Source organism: Periplaneta americana, chromosome 10, assembly GCF_040183065.1.
Source record: "Periplaneta americana isolate PAMFEO1 chromosome 10, P.americana_PAMFEO1_priV1, whole genome shotgun sequence".
Classification (NCBI taxonomy): Eukaryota; Metazoa; Arthropoda; class Insecta; order Blattodea; family Blattidae; genus Periplaneta; species Periplaneta americana.
In genome coordinates, this window is record NC_091126.1 from 2,751,899 (window position 1) to 2,772,198 (window position 20,300).

The following is a 20,300-nucleotide window of genomic DNA, read 5'->3' on the forward strand; positions in this document are numbered from 1 at the left end:
TCAACAAATGTTTATGCTGATTCGTACCTTTGTGTTAAAATTAAAAAAAAATTACCCACTCTCGCTAATACACGGTCTCGTTTAATACAATATTTTTATGTGGTTTCTTGAAGAGCGTCTTGTCGAGGCTTCACTGTATTACACAAAGTTTAATGCACATTTATGACCTTATCAGCTGCTGTGACACTATTTTTATAGCTCTGGTGCACAGGATTCTCAAGGTAAAATGACGGTTAAATGCGGTGGAAAACCAAAACGATGTGTGCTTTAAACTAATCATTGCTGTGTGAAAAAATATTACATAAAGTTTAATATACATTTATGACCTTATCAGCTGCTGCGACACTATTTTTATAGCTCTGGTCCACAGGGTTCTCAAGGGAAAGAACAGTTAAATACGGTCAAAAACAAAAAAGATGTGTGTTTTAAATTAATCATTGATGTGTGAAAAAAAAGTTACATAAAGTTTAATGCACATTTATGACCTTGTTGGCTGCTTTAACGCCACGTGCTCTGGTGCACAAGGTTTTTAAATGACTTTAAACTTCGATTGAAATTTCCCATAACTAATTCATTGTTTTATTCTCATACAAAAAGTCACATATTTCCGGAACTATCAATGCTACATGCATGATATTTGAATGCACATACTTTAGGCTATTATGAAATATTTCCCTGTAACAGAAATTTTTTACTGTATTGTATTTGAAAAATATCTTCAAACACTTCTAAAATGCATTCTTATATTGTAATCGTTTATGCTATAATCACTTTCAATAACGTGCTTTAGGAGTAAACTGTCAGAGAGCTTTTGAATTTATCTTCAAAAATTGACTGAGATACATCCATTTGAATGAATTACTGTATCCAAATTTTTTTTCCAGAAACTAATCTCATATTTAAGTTCATGCAGTAATGATATTTTTACATGCAAAAAATGAAATGTGTATCAGTTAGGAAAGAAATTTCAAATTATACCATTCTCTCTCTTAATAGTAGCAGCTTGTGAACAGAGTTTTCACACTGTATTTCAAATCTCGCCAGACCAATCGACATCAATGATGCCATGCTACAGCGAAACAGGAAAAAAAACTGCTTTCGGTTCAAGTGCTATTATGGCAGCTGTGAGAGTCATATATGCTACACAAGCAAGATTTTGCAAAATGTTCATACAGTTGTCTCGCTCAAATAAAAGAGAGCATCAGTAATAATAACTAGGGAGCAGATTTTTATGTGCTAAAAATTTAAATATATTTATTTTGAGTGCTAGTAGTTGGCCGAGAATTGCAGTGAACAACAAAGGTCATCTCCAAATTCTTCATCACAGATGCATGCCCATTATCTCTGAACAACGACTTACACTGTGAAAATGATCTTTCCACATCACAGGATGTCAGACGTGCATATTTAAAGAGAGGAATGTCACAAATACAAATACCGTCAATTTCACCTACAGGCACATTCTCCATACTTGAGCAACTTTACACATTTTTTTATATCCACTGTTTTTCCCAAACACATTCTGGAATTTGTTCCTTAGTAATTGTACTTCTGAACCTGGTAGCGAGTCTAGTTTAATTTTCTCGGCACGCACCTCCTTGTTTCAGAAAACAGGTTTTTGGATGTTTCGAGTTTTTTTATGGTGTCACACAAAAAGATTAGACTTGCTAATAGGAAAGCCAAATCGTTTTTTAAATAACCATCTTTCAGTATGTCTTGAAGGATATCGATCGACGAAGCCCGATAACAGGGATTCACAACAAGTTATATGGCCTTACTTGATAGACATTAGCGAGAGGTGAGAGATTTGTTTAAATTAAATAATGTTCATACCCGAGCTCTTATCTGTTGTGTTTCACAAACAACGCGTGGAATGAAATCCTCTTCAGCAGCATTAAACATTCCTAATTATGTGTTGCAAGATCTCTCCTCCTTGTCTATGTTAATTTATTCTCTAATAATAACACTGATACGCTGCCTAGCAGTTCTCAGAACTTGAGGCGATACTATTACAAAAATGGATCACGGATACACCACACAGCGCTTAGAAACACGATGCTACCAAGAATTCTTAAAAAGATAACGTACTTCTGAGTGACATAATTGATTTAGTTTTAAAATGTTTAAAAGTTCCTGTAAAAAATTATTTAAGTAAAAAAACTCCAAGATTTATGTTTTTATAATAAATTTCCTGGAAGTATGTATTTACATAAATTTTTTGTGAAAATAAGTGTTTTTATGTGAAATAAAATTCGGGTTTTAAACTTGAAACTGCATGTTCGGAATTTTTAACTTTGTTAATTGTGTTTTATCACACGCAAAAATAATATTTAATTACATAGAAATCCGCTCCGTAGTAATAACTGGTCTGTTGGCATGTTCGTTCATAAGCCATTAACTATTTTTTTTCACATGGTGCTCATTACAAACAACACAGCAGAAAACACAACAGTGCAAGATGTCATTCATCATATTCATTGATGGTTATTGATCGGCACACTGCTACAGTGCAGGAGCATCAATGACATCATCAATGAATACACACTCAGGGTTGCAGCTGCTACATTTTTGATATTGGTTTGTTGAAACTTTTACAATGGTTTTGAACAGTGTTGTCACACATATGTGCCAATAATACTTTATATTGTTTGCATATATTTCAGTGTTTGACGTGATGAAAACTTACTAAATGTACAACACAGATAGGTATATGTTTGTTTAATTTTCCTTAGTGCCCTGCCAACATTGTTTAAGAGAATATTGTGTTGGTTATGATTGAAATATATTATAATTTTTTCAGCTTTTAATAAATATGTAAATTTTTTAGTACTACAGTATAGAGCTGGGGACGGAGCGAGTAGAACTGTTGAGTTACTCAGTTCTATCGGTTTATGTGCTTGGCAGCGGAGCACTGAAGTTACTCGGTTAACCGTAGCCGTTACTGGTCAGTTCAAACAGAGTTCACATGTTTTACTTAATTCTAGCAGACAACAATGTAGGTACTGCTGTATTTAAATATTTTCCGCTGCAGGACAAATTATTTCCTTATCCCCAAGGCGGGCTGAAAGGCCTCTAGTATTGAAGAGGAGTTCATCCTATTATATGACCTGTCAAGTGGGCCTAATGAACACTGACAGTCTGAACATATTACTGAACATAATAATAATAATAATAATAATAATAATAATAATAATATGCTTGTTGTTTATGCACATGACTTGACTATATTAGGAGAAAATTCACAAAAAATTTGGGAAAACACGGGAATTTTACTTGAAGCAAGTAAAGAGATAGGTGTGAAAGTAAATCCCGAAAAGACAAAATATATGATTGTCTCGTGACCAGAATATTGTACGAAATGGAAATATAAAAGTTGGAAATTTATTCTTTGAAGAGCTGGAAAAATTCAAATATCTTGGAGCAACACTAACAATATAAATGGCACTCGGGAGGAAATTAAATGGAGAATAAATATGGGAAATGCATTTTATTATTCGGTTGAGAAGCTTTTATCATCCAGTCTGCTCTCAGAAAAGCTGAAAGTTAGAATTTATAAAACAATTATATTACCGGTTCTTCTATATGCTTGTGAAACTTGGAGACTCACTTTGAGAGAGGAACAGAGGTTAAGGGTGTTTGAGAATAAGATGCTTAGGAAAATATTTGGGGCTAAAAGGGATGAAGTTACAGGAGAATGGAAAAAGTTACATAATGCAGAACTGCATGCATTTTATTCTTCACCTGACATAATTAGGAACATTAAATCCAGACGTTTGAGATAGGCAGGGCATGTAGCATGTAAGGGCAAATCCAGAAATGCATATAGAGTGTTAGTTGAGAGGCCGGAGGAAATAAGACCTTTGAGGAGGTCGAGACTTAAATGAGAGGATAATATTGAAATGTATTTGAGGGAGGCGGGATATGATTATAGAAACTGGATTAACCTTGCTCAGGATAGGGACCAATGGCAGGTTCATGTGAGGGTGGCAGTGAACCTCCGGGTTCCTTAATAGCCATAAGTATTGTTGTTGTTGTTATTATCATCATCATCATCATCATCATATTAGAGTGTTTGATTAATATTAAAATATGTTAAAAAAGGAAGTGCATTATACTTTTTTTCTATTTGTGTTTATTGGATTTGTGTTACCTCATCGGTCATCATTTGATTTGTATTTATTTCCACAAATTATATTACCTAATTACTTTAATTTATCAGTAATATTACTCTTCACCAAACAGAACATTGTTGTATTGAAGGCTAGTAATGGTATAAAATAAATAAACATTATGTTCTTCAGTTTAAGATTCCACGTTTTATTGATTATTTTATCCACTTTCCGTAATAGTAAATAATTCTGTGTGTTATTTTTAAGTGTTTTTGGCAGTGCTTCATGGAGCCCATTTCTTTCTATCTTCTTTTTTACTTAGCTGCAGCATTGAACGTTTACCTCACATGTTAATTTATTAGCTGTTAGTATTATAAATCATTTTATCAATTTTATTTTGTCTGTCATATAACAACACTGAAAGTTAAATAGGCCTTTCATAGAAAATAACTCCTCAGATATTTGTAATCATGCAAATGAAATTCGCAACCGCCATTTTGCAATGAAGAGAAGCACTTTTTTCTCGTCAATTGGCAAAGCAAAAGCGCTTTACTACAATGCTTTTAAAACATGCTGGGTTTCACTTTCAAAGTACGTTCTAAAATCAACTCAATCTATCTAAATTTTAAATCTGCCGCCACAAATTTGTACTCAATTGTACTCGGTTCAACTGAGTAATGACGTCACAATAACTGCTCCGAACCAAACCGCTCCGTCCCCAGCCCTACTACAGTAGTTAGGACAGAAAAATTATTAATTGACCGACTTGAGCCAAGAGAATTCTTGTGGAACTTGTATAATTCTGCTATCACAATGCAAATGTCAGAAGACTATGTTCAAAATAAATTGCACACTTTTCGGGAACAGTAGAATAAAGAACAGTTCAAAAATGATGTTCCTAGTACTCACAAGAAGTTCTTATAAAATTATTCACTCCCTTCATCGTAGTTCTCAAAGGAGATTGCAACTTTACATTGTTCTATATGCTCCTTTAACGTATTTTATTTTTTTTATTGAATTTCCAAATTTATTGAACCCTATTTTACCCGAAGGTATATTAGGGCTGTAATTAAATCATACATATTATAGCCCTATACAGATACGTACATAAAATATATACATATGACATAAAACACATATATTACATTAAATGTGCATGACATAATAAAAATCATAGTTATATTACTGTATATACAAATACGTAGATATGAGATAAAATGGATATAATACATAGAAATATGTACACAATATATGAAACACAGACATATTACATATTCTTTAACCTAACATCTGTCCCTTTTTATAGTTTAGAGTTTTGCTCTCAGTTTTATAATTAAAACATGAGTAAGTTGTTGCTTGAGTTTCATAATCTAGAAAGTAAAAGTCAACAGATACTGTAGCTTTTAGGTTGATGAATGAATTACTCAATCTTTAAATTCGAAATTACATGTTGGAGAAATATGTGATTTGGCTAAAGCATTTGACTGTGTAGATCGTAATAATTATATTCATAAACAAATACAGTTTTACGATATTAAAGATAAGACATTAGGTTGGTTTAACTCTTACTTATCAAACAGAAAACAAAAAGCTGAAATAAGTTTGTAGTCACAAAGTTACTGAAAATGTAAGAATATTGAACATGGAGTTACCTGGAGATCAATTTTAGCTCCATTATTGTTTCTACTTAATATTGAAAATTTACTCTCAACTGTAAATAATTTAGTCCAGGTAATCTTTCTTGCTGATGATACAAGTGTGATTATTTCAAGTAGACAATACGACCACCTTATAAGTACTCTTAATACACTGTTAATGTTAAAGAATTATTCACTTAATTCAAATAAAATAACACTATGTTGATGAAACCAGTTTAATCAAATTTGCTACACTTAATAGCGCACAGTTTTCCTTTAGTACGGTATTAGATTAAATGTAGTTGGTGTCAAAAACAACTATTAGCGTAAGTTTTCTTGGTTTGTAATTGTATAATCACTTGAATTGGGAAAAACACACCTAACATACTGAACTCTGCCAGCTATTTATTATGATCCTTATCCTTTGTTTGCGATGTTGACACCACTAAATGGCATACTTTACAAATTTTCATTCTGTAATCAAGAATGGGATAATTTTTGGCTAACTCATCTGAAGTAAAGTATACATTCGTTTTACAAACTAAAGCCGTAATAATAATCTCGTGTATAAAAGATCATCCTGTAAAAAGTTTTCCAAAAATTTAGAAAACATGACTTTACATTGTTAGCACATTCTTTTCATGATGATTTTTCATGTTAAAAATCAAGATACTTTTAGTACTAATCACAATATTTATAATTTTAATACAAGACACAAATCAGATATTCGTCTACACTCTGCTAATCTCAGCTGTTACAAAAAAAAAAAAACGAACTCATCATTAATGTATTATAATCTTCAGTGTACTGCCTAATTATATTTAAGCTTTGAACAGCCAAGGGAAAAAAGTTTAGAACAGAATTAACCAAATTTCTCCTTAATCATATTCTGTCCTATTGATGAACTGTTTATGTTTGTAAATTAAATTGATGTACTTCCTGGGTATTAATAATAATAGGTCTATTATATATTTTATATATTTTGGTATACTTCGTCACTTGTTCTCAAAGCTACAATGCTGAATATAATAAATGAAATGAAAATGAAACTGAGACTGAACTCTGTTTTTAAGAAGTGGGGACATCATTAGGAAATCGAGCCAAGATATTTGTTGCATTCACTACATTTAATATTACCACCATGTCATACAATTTCGAAATGAGATTTACTCTTAAATATAATTTTTACTCTGTGCAGGTACACAAATTTTTAATGAAGGTGAAGTACACATTCGCGTATAAATAAGATATTGAAATTAATTTTTAATGGAGCTTCTCTCATTTCAGGGGTCATTGTCCTTCAAGAATTGCTATTATACCTGTGGTGATGTACACGAGAAGGCTGTAAATCGAATTCTATTAAATCTTGAATACCTTCAGTCTCATAGACGAAACTATGTGGATGCATATTGGTGGGATATAACCTGTCTTCCTCTGCAGGATTCATCGGTTGATATTTTTATAACTGACTTGGTTAGTGATGCACATTTCAGTTAATATTCCTCACTGATATGTTGTTCCCTTGAAAGAATGTAATTTGAATTAATATTAACACTTCCTGATTCCGCATGATATAAAATACTACACTAGTTTTAGAAAAGTTGGTTTTTAGCTGGCCAGGAGCAAATCTAACTAAGAGCCCGAATGAGTTTTTCACATATTACCGATTTCTTTCAGACTCGGTCACTTTTCCAATGGTCATTGTGAGTAAACTGCATAGGAATAGGAACACCATTATTGCTGTCATGATATGAATGACTGGCTTCAAAATAAGAGGCCAATTTGGTACTTCTACACATATTCAATTGCTATCTAACATTTACTACTAGCATTAGCTAACTTTTTGTAAATAATCTTTTGCTAGTTCTAGCTAGGAAGTGCTGGGTCATCATGCCTTGAGCGTCACAGCAGACGCGAAATGGCGACAGTCACAGTCTTTGTATTTTAATTATATTAGCTTTCTTCGGTACAATTTAGTTTGTGGTGGTATTATGTTTGTTTTCATTCTGAGTTCTTGAAATTGCCCTAAGAAGAAAGTGAAAGTGAACATGATGATTTTGGAAGTGATTCACGTGGGAAACTTGTATCCATTTTAATACAAAAACTAGGAAAAACAATAACAGGTAAAAGTTCTGAACATGTAAACTGAGATGGAAACTAAAATCGATATAACAGCTACTGGATAAAGAGAGATCATTCAAATACCATAGTAAAAGCAACTTATATTGTACATTTGTTTTATGCAGTGCATAATCCAGTCTTTAATAAAGTTCCAGGTAGGTCACAATGTTTCATTTCCGTAACAATTCAGAAGTGTAAGATTATTTTAATACTCCTTTAAATTATGTCTACGTTTTCGTACTTTTTGTCTTGGGGACGATATAAAATATAGAAAATAAATAGGTTCACTCTATTTTAGGGGCCGTGTGTTTTTACAGCTTCAGACGCACCTGAATTGGCATCAAAATCTTTTCCATCTTCACTGCCAAAAAAAAAAAAAAAACAACAGCAGATGTAACTGAGAATTTGACAACGAGATTGTTGCAAAGACTGCTTATATTGGAAGCCCATGGCTACTCCGTCCTGAACGGACCATCCCAAAGCTGCACTCTAGTCCAGCAGAGGAAGAAGGGCACGGTCTTCCTCCCTTATTATCATAATGTCACGGACCGGATCGGCAAGATATTGAAACGGCACGATGTAGACACGGTTTTCCTGCCGACTAAACAGGTCCGTAACATGCTGAGATCGGTAAAGGACAAGAGAGACAAGTTGGTTACCGCAGGTGTATACAGGATTCCGTGCTCCTGCGGTGCCGTATATATAGGCACTACACAACATAGCATCAAAACTAGATTAACGGTACACCAACGGAACTGCAGATTGGGACAGCTGGATAAGTCTGCAGTGGCGGAACATGTGTTTCAGGATGGGAGGCATGACATACAGTTCCGAGAAACAGACATCCTCAGTAACACGTCCAATTACTTCCCCTGTCTATCCTGGGAAGCAATTGAAATCCATAAACATTCCAACAATTTCAACCGTAAAGAAGAGGGTCTGAAACTTAACAACTGCTGGCATCCTGTCCTGAAACGGACTCGTACTAAACCTGTGCGCAGCGACGGTATGACAGATGGAAACCGAAATCCTGCGAGTGCAGTCCGCCACGACAATGGAACACAACAACAGTCCAAGGCCACCGCAATCCAGCGAGCGCGGACCGCCGCGACAACGGTACGCTACGACCAGCCCAAGGCCACTGGGATCGAGCAGGTGCGGACCTCCACGACAACGCAATGCCACAGCTAGTCCAAGGCCACAGAGATCCGACGGGTGCGGACCGCCGCGACAACGGAACACCAAGGCCAATCCCCGGCTCTATAAATAAGGACAAGCAACCAGTCAGATTATCAGTTGCTACACGTATCCCGAGCAGAAGACTTCAACCGAGGATACCTAACCACTGAAGATGTCTGCTGCAGTAGTAGATGAAACGTCTGGTAACATCTGTACCAATAGACCACGGCATCTTAGCCTGAAAGCTCCGTTTCAACTAGACTCCGGCCGTGAAAGCCTGCATGCTAAGTGTGTACAGCAATTCTTCCTTTGCCAATGTACCAGTTCTCTTTTTTGCTCCTCTTCTACAATTTTGAACAAATCTGAGACAATACGAGAGAACCCATTGTAGTCTGTGTAGCGAACAGGATCTGAGTGTAATATCCTCTTGCTCTGCGATGTCCTTTATGCTGCATAGCAGAGTTCCTTGTTCAGGCATTTCCAACATAGAATTTTCCAGTGATGCCGGTGAACACTAGTTCGAATTAATTAGCCAGCGTGGTGCAGCCACCATAAATCTGAATGTTGTATGATCCTCGAGTCTGCACCCCTTGAAACAAGGTCTGCAGGGTTTTCTGCAGATTTGACGTGACACCACTCCAGAATTTTTTGCTCTTCTCCCGAGTTCTTAAAAACTGCATGATGTGGAAGGTGACAACTTTCCTTGTCTTCCTCCTCTTTCTTTATATCTATTTTTCTCATGTGTCCTAACTGCTCATAGTCTGTCATGAATTTACAGTAGTCATGAAGTAACAATTGCCTTTGGAAACGTCGCTCCATCCGCTGCAAAGATTCTCCTAACTACTGATGATCTGGAGTCGAAGTTGTACCACAAATCTTCCAGTTTGATCTCTTGTTGTTGTTGTTGTTGTTGCTACAAAATGTTTTTCACATTCTTCCTCTTCTGTTGTGACTGTTCTTTCTGGAATATCTTCTAGTTTCCAGAAACGCTGTAGCTGTTGTTCTAAGTTGTCCTTGTTGTAAGTAAGAAGTGATGTTACTGTGATGGTCGAAATAGCTTGTGCTGTTGTTGCTTGAATCCTACTGGACAATATTCACCCTAGTTTTGTGTTCCATTGATAGCGAGTTGTTTACATCCACTCTTGATTCTGGTCGCAATATTTGGAAGAATAGTTCAGCTCTTATCAGTAGATCAGTCTTCCCTGGTTTGTTGAAAGTAGGATCCGCTAGTTTCATTTCAGATGGGACTTGTATTTTACATACACTGAAGGCATATTCCCTGTGATCTTAGAAAGCACTGAGAACTTTATATCAGCTGTGGATGATAGCAATGCGTAGTTGTTAATGGTTTTCCATTTATTCCTGTGTGGGAATTCTTTCCAATGACTTGCGTAATCTTAGCCCCTGTGCTAATCCTTTCGTCATAAAATTACATTGGGAACCACTATCAAGAACACATCTACATTGTTGTAAGTCTCCTTGCGCATTCTTTACCATTACGATGGCTGTCGACAACAATACATGTGACCTTACTTCATTCTTGATGCTGTGACAGGCTTGTTGTGTAGTCATGGATCCCTTTGTATATTGCTACTTGAGAAAGCTTGGCAATTGTACAGCGCTAATAACACCTAGGTTGCGTCGTTATCAGTACTTTACCCGCTTGCTTTCCTCTGTCAAACTTTACTCTGTATTCAGGTATAGGAATCGTGCCCTTTAAGGTTTCTAGTGCCTGAGATTTATGTTCAAGGAAACCCATTTGCATTTTAAGTGTAATGATAAAAGTCTGTCTCCCTCGAAAACTCTTGAGTGATATAAGCATTTTTTTTTTTTTTTTCATATTCACATTCAGCAGTAGATCTCACATAATTTTCATACAAAGGACATTGGTACTGATCAGTGTAATCCACAAACACTAGGAAAATTGGCTTGAAAACTGTCTGGCACTGACATAACATATCAGCTTCTGTATCCGTGCAATCTGTTTCATGTGCGGATGTATGTAACAAGCCTTGCTCTGTCATTATTCGTCTTTGACTGTCTATTGGTTACCTGATCTGAGAAGGGAAGAAGTTAGAATCTTTTCCCGATAGAGGGCTCAACTGTGTTCACTGTAAACCCTCTTTTAAGTCTTTGCTGGGAAAACAAATATTTAATTGAAATGTATCAGTAAACACATCTAAGTAATTTACTAAGACCATTTCTTGATCACTTTTTTATGAAATTAAAAGTAAAAAGTTTTACTTATTTTTATTTATTTCACCATGCATAAAGATTCTGTGGAAGTAACAAAACTATTGATACAATGTAACCGATTTCTTTGTTGTGTAAGTTGATCTCTTTTCGACAATTGTGTGGCCTGATTTACAATTTCAGATGCCCGGAGCTTAATTTTCTTTCTGAGGCCCCTCCTTTTCATATATGATAACTAGGTCTATCTTATTTCATTTAAATTCTGCCATCTGTTTCCTTTCACCATGTATTTATTTCACACAAGTTTGTATTAATTCTCTATTTTGAGGAGAAGGATTAAAAATAAAGAGATTACATGTGGCCACAAGACAGGTCAGAGCTGATTGCATTGGTTGCAGTGCCGGTACTGTCCCTTACTTCGTCTAGTGCAGTAATTCAGTAGTTTGAAAGCAATGTTAATTTTTCCTAAATTTTGGCTTAGGCTTATACAAAAAAAATAATAATAATAATAAAAATACCTTGGCTCTCCACAATTAGTAGCTGTGTTGGATTGTTGTTTCTGTATGCCAACATCTTCATTAGTCTGTGTTAAAACATTCTTAACTTTTTGAAACTGGAGGTCTCCTCTGTGAGTAAAGGAGTTACTGCTAATAACATATGAACGAATACATTATTTGCTCAATGATCAGCATTGTTTTTCCTGTTGTTGAATTTCAGTAGCAGCTTTCCATTTTCTTTTATTGGCTACTAACTCAAATTTACTTGGGAATTCCATTTTTAATTACGGACATTCCTATAAAACAATATAACACTACCACTACACACCGATAATGTCCTATACCAACAAAAATTAGATAAGCTGCAAGGAACACAAGCACTAGGAGCTTGGTTTAACATTCAATACAATGAGAACTGACGATGTTGTTGAGTTTGACTGTTGAATTCATTATTAATTATTTAAACAGACCTACTATTGATGAATTTAAATACTATTATAGTCACAATCATGCCATGGTATGAAAGAAAAATTTCACAACCTCGAGCGGGAATCGAACCTGCACTTCCTGTTCTCCGGTCAGGTGCTCTACCACTGAGCTATCGAGTTCGTCTCACGCCAAAGGCTTGGAATTATCCTTTCATACTGGCGACTCTGTTATAGAGTACTGTCCATAGCGTCTGATCTAGTCAGCACTGCTTATGGCTTGAAAGAAACATTGAATTAATTCATATTGAATTCATTAATATGTCACATCAACGGACGTGTATACGTCACCAAACATCGTAAGATGAAGATTAGACCTGCTATTATAATAATTTGAATAAACTGCACAATTGTACATGGTAATCAACTTTTACAAGTTGAACACATTAAACTCTGCAATTAGCTTATTACTCTAAACATAAAACAGTAAAGTGATTTTTTAAATGTATTTTGTAACAATAATTTATTGCATAATTACTTATTTCCTCAATTCTGATTCTCAGTTGGCAGAGTTGTTGTCTATTTGATTTGCATGTTTCTGGATTTTGAGTCCCTGAGCAGAGACACCATAAATCAGGCCCTGTGGCTTACATTACCTTGCAGTATATTTGTAATGCCGCTCTATGAAATGTATTATATTAAATACATGATTTAAGATACGTACTGTGTACATTTCATTTAATTTTTCTAGAAAGACTGCAAGAAAATCAGGAAAATAATGAGATGTTCACTATTTTCAGCCATTCGGCAAACGCAGTGGCTCTGTGTTTGATAACAGAATGTTGTATAAGAAAGCATTAGTGGAGATGGCACGTGCCACAAGATGTAACACTGGGCGTGCAGTCCTGCTGACACATGACAGAAAAAGTATGACAATGGTAAGCCAAATTTAAATAATAGAGTATAAAAATGTAGATAAGGTCTCTCTAAAAGAACTGTACAAAACATATAGGAGAATTCTCATGATCTCCCATGGAAGGAATAAATATAATGATTTAATTTGATAGTTAATATAGCCTAGAAATTTAGAAATTAACACTGATTTCATTAGACAACATAATTTTGCTCTCAGATGTGAGTCCTACACCACTACTGCTGTTAATTGACCCATTATAAATGTTACATAAGAATTATTTTATTTCAGATATTAAGTGAGTAGAAAATCACGTCCATGCACATCTTTTCTTATGTTCATTAATAAAATCACATCATTCGTGGTAATCAAGTGACTGTGTGTGGTAAAAACTTGTATTTAAATTAATGTTCATTCCATTATGTTTAAATATGTATTAGGCTACATTTTGCATTTGTGGTCATGCTCAGTTTCATTCTTCTCTACTTGTTGATACCGGTAGTTGTCTGTTTCTTTCAAAGAGAATCCGAAACGTACATAAATTAATAATGGTAATGAAAATTGCCATGAAAATTATCCTTCAGTTCTCTTTGCATTGCTTTGTACCTGTGATGTAGTTTGAGAAATGTTGAAATTCGACATACGTGTGTCAGGAAAGTGCCCGAGTTGTCTTTGTTATCTGTAGCTAAATACCTTTACAATAGTTTGAATTTCTTCCTGTTACATTTCTTAGAAATTGAAAATCACGAGAAAAATTAGAAAATAATATATAAATCTGCTGAATCATTAACTACAGTAGCAGTTCATCCATAAAATGCTTTTAAATACTTATGTTTGCCTTTGTAAAATCTTCTTAGCAAATTTTTCATTTGTATGTCATGTTGCAGCAGGCAATGAATGTTGCACTCGATAATATTTTCTTCGCCCTTAGATCAGTGCCAACAAGTTAAATGGACAGTGGTAATAAATATTTATAAAACGTAATATTGTTAATGTTCATTATGAACAATGTCCTTTCACTTTTGTGCAGACTCACTCTTAATTTGTGTAGGCTTGAATATCTAACATCCTCAGTCTTCACTTGTTCCAAAGTCGTCAGAGCATGTAAATTGTTTGATGTGAGAAGTACTGCTACCATATGGTTCTTTGAGTAGCAATTTGGAACTTATATTTTTATTAGATTCTTGTTGCGACTCTATTCAGCACACACGTTCAGTAGGAAGAAAGCAGAACTGTTTATGACTGGGGAATTGTAGATCTGGTAATAGGATTGGGAAGAGGATTGAGTAGATTAGTTATTTTTAAGAAGAAATTTACAATTACATATCAAAAATGTAATTGAGTCACATTGAATGAAATTGCTTTATGATGCCACTACTCAACCCTATAATTTTATTTGTCTATTAAAAGTTGTAAGTGGATACACCTATGTATGTGGTATGTATTTATTTACACTGCAAGTGGGCAAGCACCTGGTGGCAGTGATATACACAATATAAACAATACACAATAAAATGATAAGCAATACACAATAAATTTACAATACACAATACAATTTTATACAACAATACAATAAGAATACAGAATATAATTTAACGCAATAATAATAAAAAATAAATAAAATATCTAATTTTACATTACAACCTATATAATTATGTATAGGCCCTACACAAGTTTCAATAGTCTTTCACTTTACTCTCATCTCACTCACTGTAGTGGCACTATGACGCATTTCACTGACGCTTTAGCACACATTTCACTGACACACTATAACACATTTCACTGACACACTATAACACATTTCACTGACACTATAGAACACATTTCATTGACGCTATAAATTATCACTGATCGGAACTATTCACTGCACTGTAAAACCATAACTTCACTGACTCACCTCGCTTCACTGGTACAACAATTCAAATAAGTCAAATAATTATACCCTTATGCATACTTATAAACAGAACTACATTTAAACTAAGCATTTCTAGTCTAAGGCCCTCTTACACGCTATTTTTAAATAATTTACAATTCAAACCAAGGAAGTAACTCGTCAGGCTAAATAAATGTCACCTTAAAAAATTAAATGTTAAATGTCACCTTAATTTTAATTTGCACTTTATACACAACTTTCTAAATTATTCTTGAATCTCCTTAAGGAAGGACAGCCCTCAAAGACCGCTGCAGGTAGGTCATTCCAATCATTTATAGTTCTATTTAAAAATGAGAATTTACCTACATCCGTTTTCTGTTTCCTACATTTGATTTTAAAATCATGATCGTTCCTACCATAGTACGTTGGCTTTTCTAACCGAGCCGTTATGTCTACCCATGCTTTCTGACCTAGATGTGCTCTATACAATGATGCTATTCCAGTTTTCCTACGTCTGTGTACCAAAGTTTCCCATTTAAGTTCTTTTATCGTATCGTTTCCATCTTCTCTTTTACCTTTAACAAATTTAGCTGCCCTATACTGGATTCTTTCTAAGGAATTTATCTGATATATTCTATAGGGATCCCAACATGTAGTTCCGTATTCCATTAACGGTCGCACTAACGTTAGATATGCTATTTCCCTCGATTTGGGGCTAGCCTTTTTCAAGATTCTCATAATAACGTGAAGTGCCCTCCATGCTTTACCCGTAACATTTTCAACATGCTCTCCCCAAGAAAGTTTGGAGTTTAAATACACTCCTAGCTATTTACAACATTGTACTTGCGGAATTACAACACCACTGAATTCGTAATTAAGAATAGTTTCCTCTCGGGTTTTACAAAATGTTATAGATTTACTTTTAGAACCTTTTATTTTCATCCTATGCATTAACGCTCAGTTATAAATTTTATTCAAGTCTGTTTGAATAGCATCTACATCTGAATTATTTCTAATCTTTCTATAGATAATGCAGTCATCTGCAAATAGCCTCACATTTGATGTAATATTCTGGCATAGGTCATTTACATATATTATAAAGAGTAATGGACCCAGAACGCTGCCCTGTGGCACCCCTGAACTTAGATTTCCAATTTCCGATATTTCATGACCTACTCTAACTCTCTGGGTTCTACCTTTTAAGAATTCTTGGATCCATAGCACCACTCTTTTATCTATTCCTAGCCTACTTAACTTATCTATTAATATGTCATGTGGCACCAAATCAAATGCTTTCGAAAAATCAATCACAACTGCATCGATTCTTCCGCCTCTGTCTACCTCTTCAGCTAGATCCTGAACCAGCGACGTAATTTGACTATCACATGAGAAGCCGTCCCTAAAACCACGCTGGTGGTTGTAAAACCAGTCTTTCACATTTAGAACATGACGAATATAATCCGATATCAAATGCTCCATGACTTTACATACGACTGATGTAAGGCTAATCGGTCTGTAGTTTCCGTCATCTAATTTATTTCCACCTTTATGTATGGGTACCACTATAGCTGATTTCCAGTCACATGGAATAGCTGCATTGTTTATGGAAACATGAAATATACGCATTGAGTATGGAATTATGGCTTCGGAACCTAGTTTAAGAATTTCTGTAGTGATACTATCTGGTCCTCTAGACTTCCGACTTTTTAATTTCGTTATTCTCTCTCTAATCCCTTTGGAAGTTATTTTGAAAGTCGAATTTGGTTCACATTCACGGTCTGTGACACAACCACTCCTATCAGCAGGATTATTATTATTATTATTATTATTATTATTATTATTATTATTATTATTATTATTATTATTATTATTATTGAAAACCGAAATGAAATAGGAATTTAATAAGTCGGCCTTTTCTTTGTCATCAGTTATACTTTCTCCGTTTTGATTTCGTAAAAGCACTACTCCTTCATTTTTTCCTTTTCTCCTGCGTACATAATTATAAAACTGTCTCCAATTGTTACTTTCATCTTCTTTTAAAATGGTTTCTGGAAAATTTTCCTGAGCTATCCTTTTTTCACACTCAAGTTTCTTAATTAATTAGACATATTTTTCCCAATGCTCATGGCTTTGTTTACGTTTACTAAATGCGCGCCTTGTCTTTTTCTTTAAGTAGTGAATATAATTAGTGTAATATTCTGGGTCCAGATTTTTCTTAATTATTTTAGAAGGTACACATTTTACTAATGCCTCGAAAATTATACTCTTAAATTTATGCCATAGATTTTCCATATTTCCTTCAGTCCTTAGAAAGTCATCATGCTTTTGATGTAGAACCGTTTGTAATTCATGGACATCGGTTTTGTTGAAGTTCCAGACAGACACTGGACTTGACCTCGGATTTACTGTGTTTTCCCAGAAGATTTCTAATAAGACGCTATTGTGATCACTTATTTTATGAAGACTTTCAGAGTTGACAAAGAGAGAGACAGGTCTTAGTAGGTAAACATCTAAGAGGGCATTGTCACGCGTCGGACCATTCACTACCTGCGTGAAATCTTTACGCCAGATCAATTCATTAACAAGGATCTGTGCATCTGAATTTGTACCTGAAATCCCGTTCCAGTTAATTTTCGGGAGGTTTAGATCCCCAGCAATTACTACGTTTCGGTCTTCTGATACTGTATTAAGATATTCATTTAGTTTGTGCAAAGTTAAATTGTTTAATTCACTGGGTGGTCTGTAACATGCTATTACATCTAAGGTTTCCAGCCCATTTCTTATCTGAACATTCAATATTTCAACTTCCTCATGTATCCAGAGAAGGTTGCTACTTATTTCTATCTTAGTACAAACGAAAACTCCCCCTCCCTTTTCACTTCTATTCTTTCTGAAGACTCTATAATCCGACCTAAAAATTTCCGAGTCATTTATGTCTTCGCTAAGCCATGATTCCATCCCAATTATTACATCTGGATTATAAACATTGACCAAGTTCCAAAACTGAATAAGTTTATTTCTAATACTTCGGCAATTAACCTTCAGTAGTCTTAATAGGCCTGTCCTTACTTGAACATTCTGAATCCCCATGGCACCTCTTCGTCACTGTTGGTCTCCGCCGCCCGCTGATAGGAAAAGAAAGTGAAATAAATTGACAATGTGTAAGTCACAATTAATCATATATAATGCTTAAAGTTGATAAACGTCATTTTTAGTAATATTCATGTTCCTGAAACACTCTAGTATCTGTTGTCCTCCAATATTCATAAACATAATACTATCATCATAATCATCAAGTGTTCTACTACTGTTTCAGTAGATTTGTTCTGTCTCTTCAGTGATCTCCTTCCAGTTGGTCAGTAAGGACTTGCTTTGACCACTTGGAGTCTTGTGTTCTGTCAGTGTGGTTCCTACATTCTTCGTGAAAAACACGTATTTGGTTCATTCCAAATTCTGATGAAATCAAATAATTTCGTTTTCTGTCCAAAAATGTGTAACCTTCAATTTTACGCATAAATCTAAACTTGTTGATGGTTTTTTGTCTTTGATCTTGCTCACTATCACTGTATACTCTTAAATCTCACGTGCTGCTGGACCAATGACAGTTTAAAAAACAGGATTAATGAAGTCAGTGACTTCATAAAATGTCGGATTTTGATATTTGTGTACAGCCATGCAAACATGAAGTGGCTGACTATGTTTTTCGAACTGAGTGCCAAACGGTACAGTTGTCTGCATATAAGACATAATTATACAACTAAAACTAATCCTGACGTGATTAGAGCCCAGAATTTTAGTTGCTAAAAGTTAATATTGTTCTTCACTTCTTTGAGATGTCATTCTTGTCATTCAGTATTTTCCCTTTTTTACCGTTAGAGGTCTTTTATCCTCTTAACCACCACTTACAAATTAACGCATGTTTTGCAAGATCCATTATCCAGCCATTGTGACTCTGTTGTTTATTATTACATATCGAACTCTTGTGAACTGGGCTTAAAACCCTCCTTATGGCCACCACATGTACTCATCTATACTCAGTGTCATTCTTAACTTTTAGCACCTAAAATTCCGGGCTGTAGTTATGATGCATTGTAATCAATATTTGGAATGTTGAGAAGCTACATTTATATGTGTATGGTGATTTAAAAATAGATATTAGAGGTAATATTAACATGAGTCATTCCATGTTAAATCGTACAAAATGGAACAAATTTTGACTTTCGTTTGACTGATCGTGTTTATAATTTTTATTAACTCTATCATATGTTTAAAAAATATTGCGTGTTAAAATTAGTTGAAAATAATGCACAATACAACATTTAAAGCATCGTATTTCTAAGGACATTAATGTTAGAATTTTTTTGGAAAATTATTCTAAAAGCTTGAAAAACTGTCTTTCATTAAATGTTTACTAAGTTATTTTAGTATGATTGTTAAATACAATTTTTTGTAATTCAGTTTTTTAAGTTAAATATTAGCAGCATTAAAAAACTAAAAGAAGCCTATTGAGTGCACAACGAGAGAAATTGCTTACAAAACAATGACACAGCAGCAGTGAACTGGAGAACAGGGCGTGTATCAGCGAACAATGGCATACCCAGCAGTGTGGACAGTTGCCCGGGGCCCCATGTTCATCTATCCACAGACCACAATTTAACACAAATTTTCCAGTCACTTGCCTCAGTATTCAAATCTCCTGCTAATTCTGCGAAAGGGAAAATATTACGTATTACGACCTGTAGCAGAGAGTTGGCATGTCTGAAGAAAATCAACTTCAAGGCATTCTCTGTAAAGAAATTGAACACTTAATTAATAACAGTAATTTCATAATGTGCGCCTGTGTTACTTCAGTCAGTATGATTTATGAACCGAATACCATTTTTATGTTGAAATTTTTGTTTTCAAGTTCAGGACTCACGTATTGTCCATACCTTTTTAATGATTAATCTTTGCTGTTCTTTGTTCTTTTTAATGTCAAAACACTGATTTGGAGGTAATAATAATAATAATAATAATAATAATAATAATAATAATAATAGTAATAGTAATAGTAATAGTAATAATAATAATAATAATAATAATAATAATAATAATAATAATAATAATAATAATAATATGTAAAGCGCCCAATGGGCAAAAGTCCAATTGACTCTAGTCTGGAAAGTTGAGTCACAGATACACTAAATGTCACACTGTTTACTACACAGTACACTGGGAAGAATGTCTATATGAAACTAGTCTGTACAAAACTGAATCAGCAATACTGATCTCTTGTTACATTCCAAGGCATGGTAAGTATCACACTGTTCACTACACAGTACACATATACACTTGTGGCAGACTTCCTGGTGCA

General features: G+C 34.5%; 1 protein-coding gene across 11 annotated transcripts in view; it reads left to right on the top strand.

The window, feature by feature from the left end:
* The window catches only part of LOC138707385 (sushi, von Willebrand factor type A, EGF and pentraxin domain-containing protein 1-like), a 376,277-nt gene that overhangs the window by 29,467 nt on the left and 326,510 nt on the right, over window positions 1-20,300 (top strand). For 10 of the 11 annotated variants that reach the window (XR_011334222.1, XM_069836741.1, XM_069836728.1 and 7 more), the window contains 2 exons: window positions 7,034-7,219; window positions 12,962-13,099. Coding sequence is in view for 10 of the 11 variants with exons in the window: in XM_069836741.1 (XP_069692842.1) it covers window positions 7,034-7,219; window positions 12,962-13,099 (324 nt within the window). In the remaining variant the exon portion in view is untranslated. The remainder of the gene's footprint in view (window positions 1-7,033; window positions 7,220-12,961; window positions 13,100-20,300) is intronic. The other variant, XM_069836731.1, reaches the window with a different exon arrangement.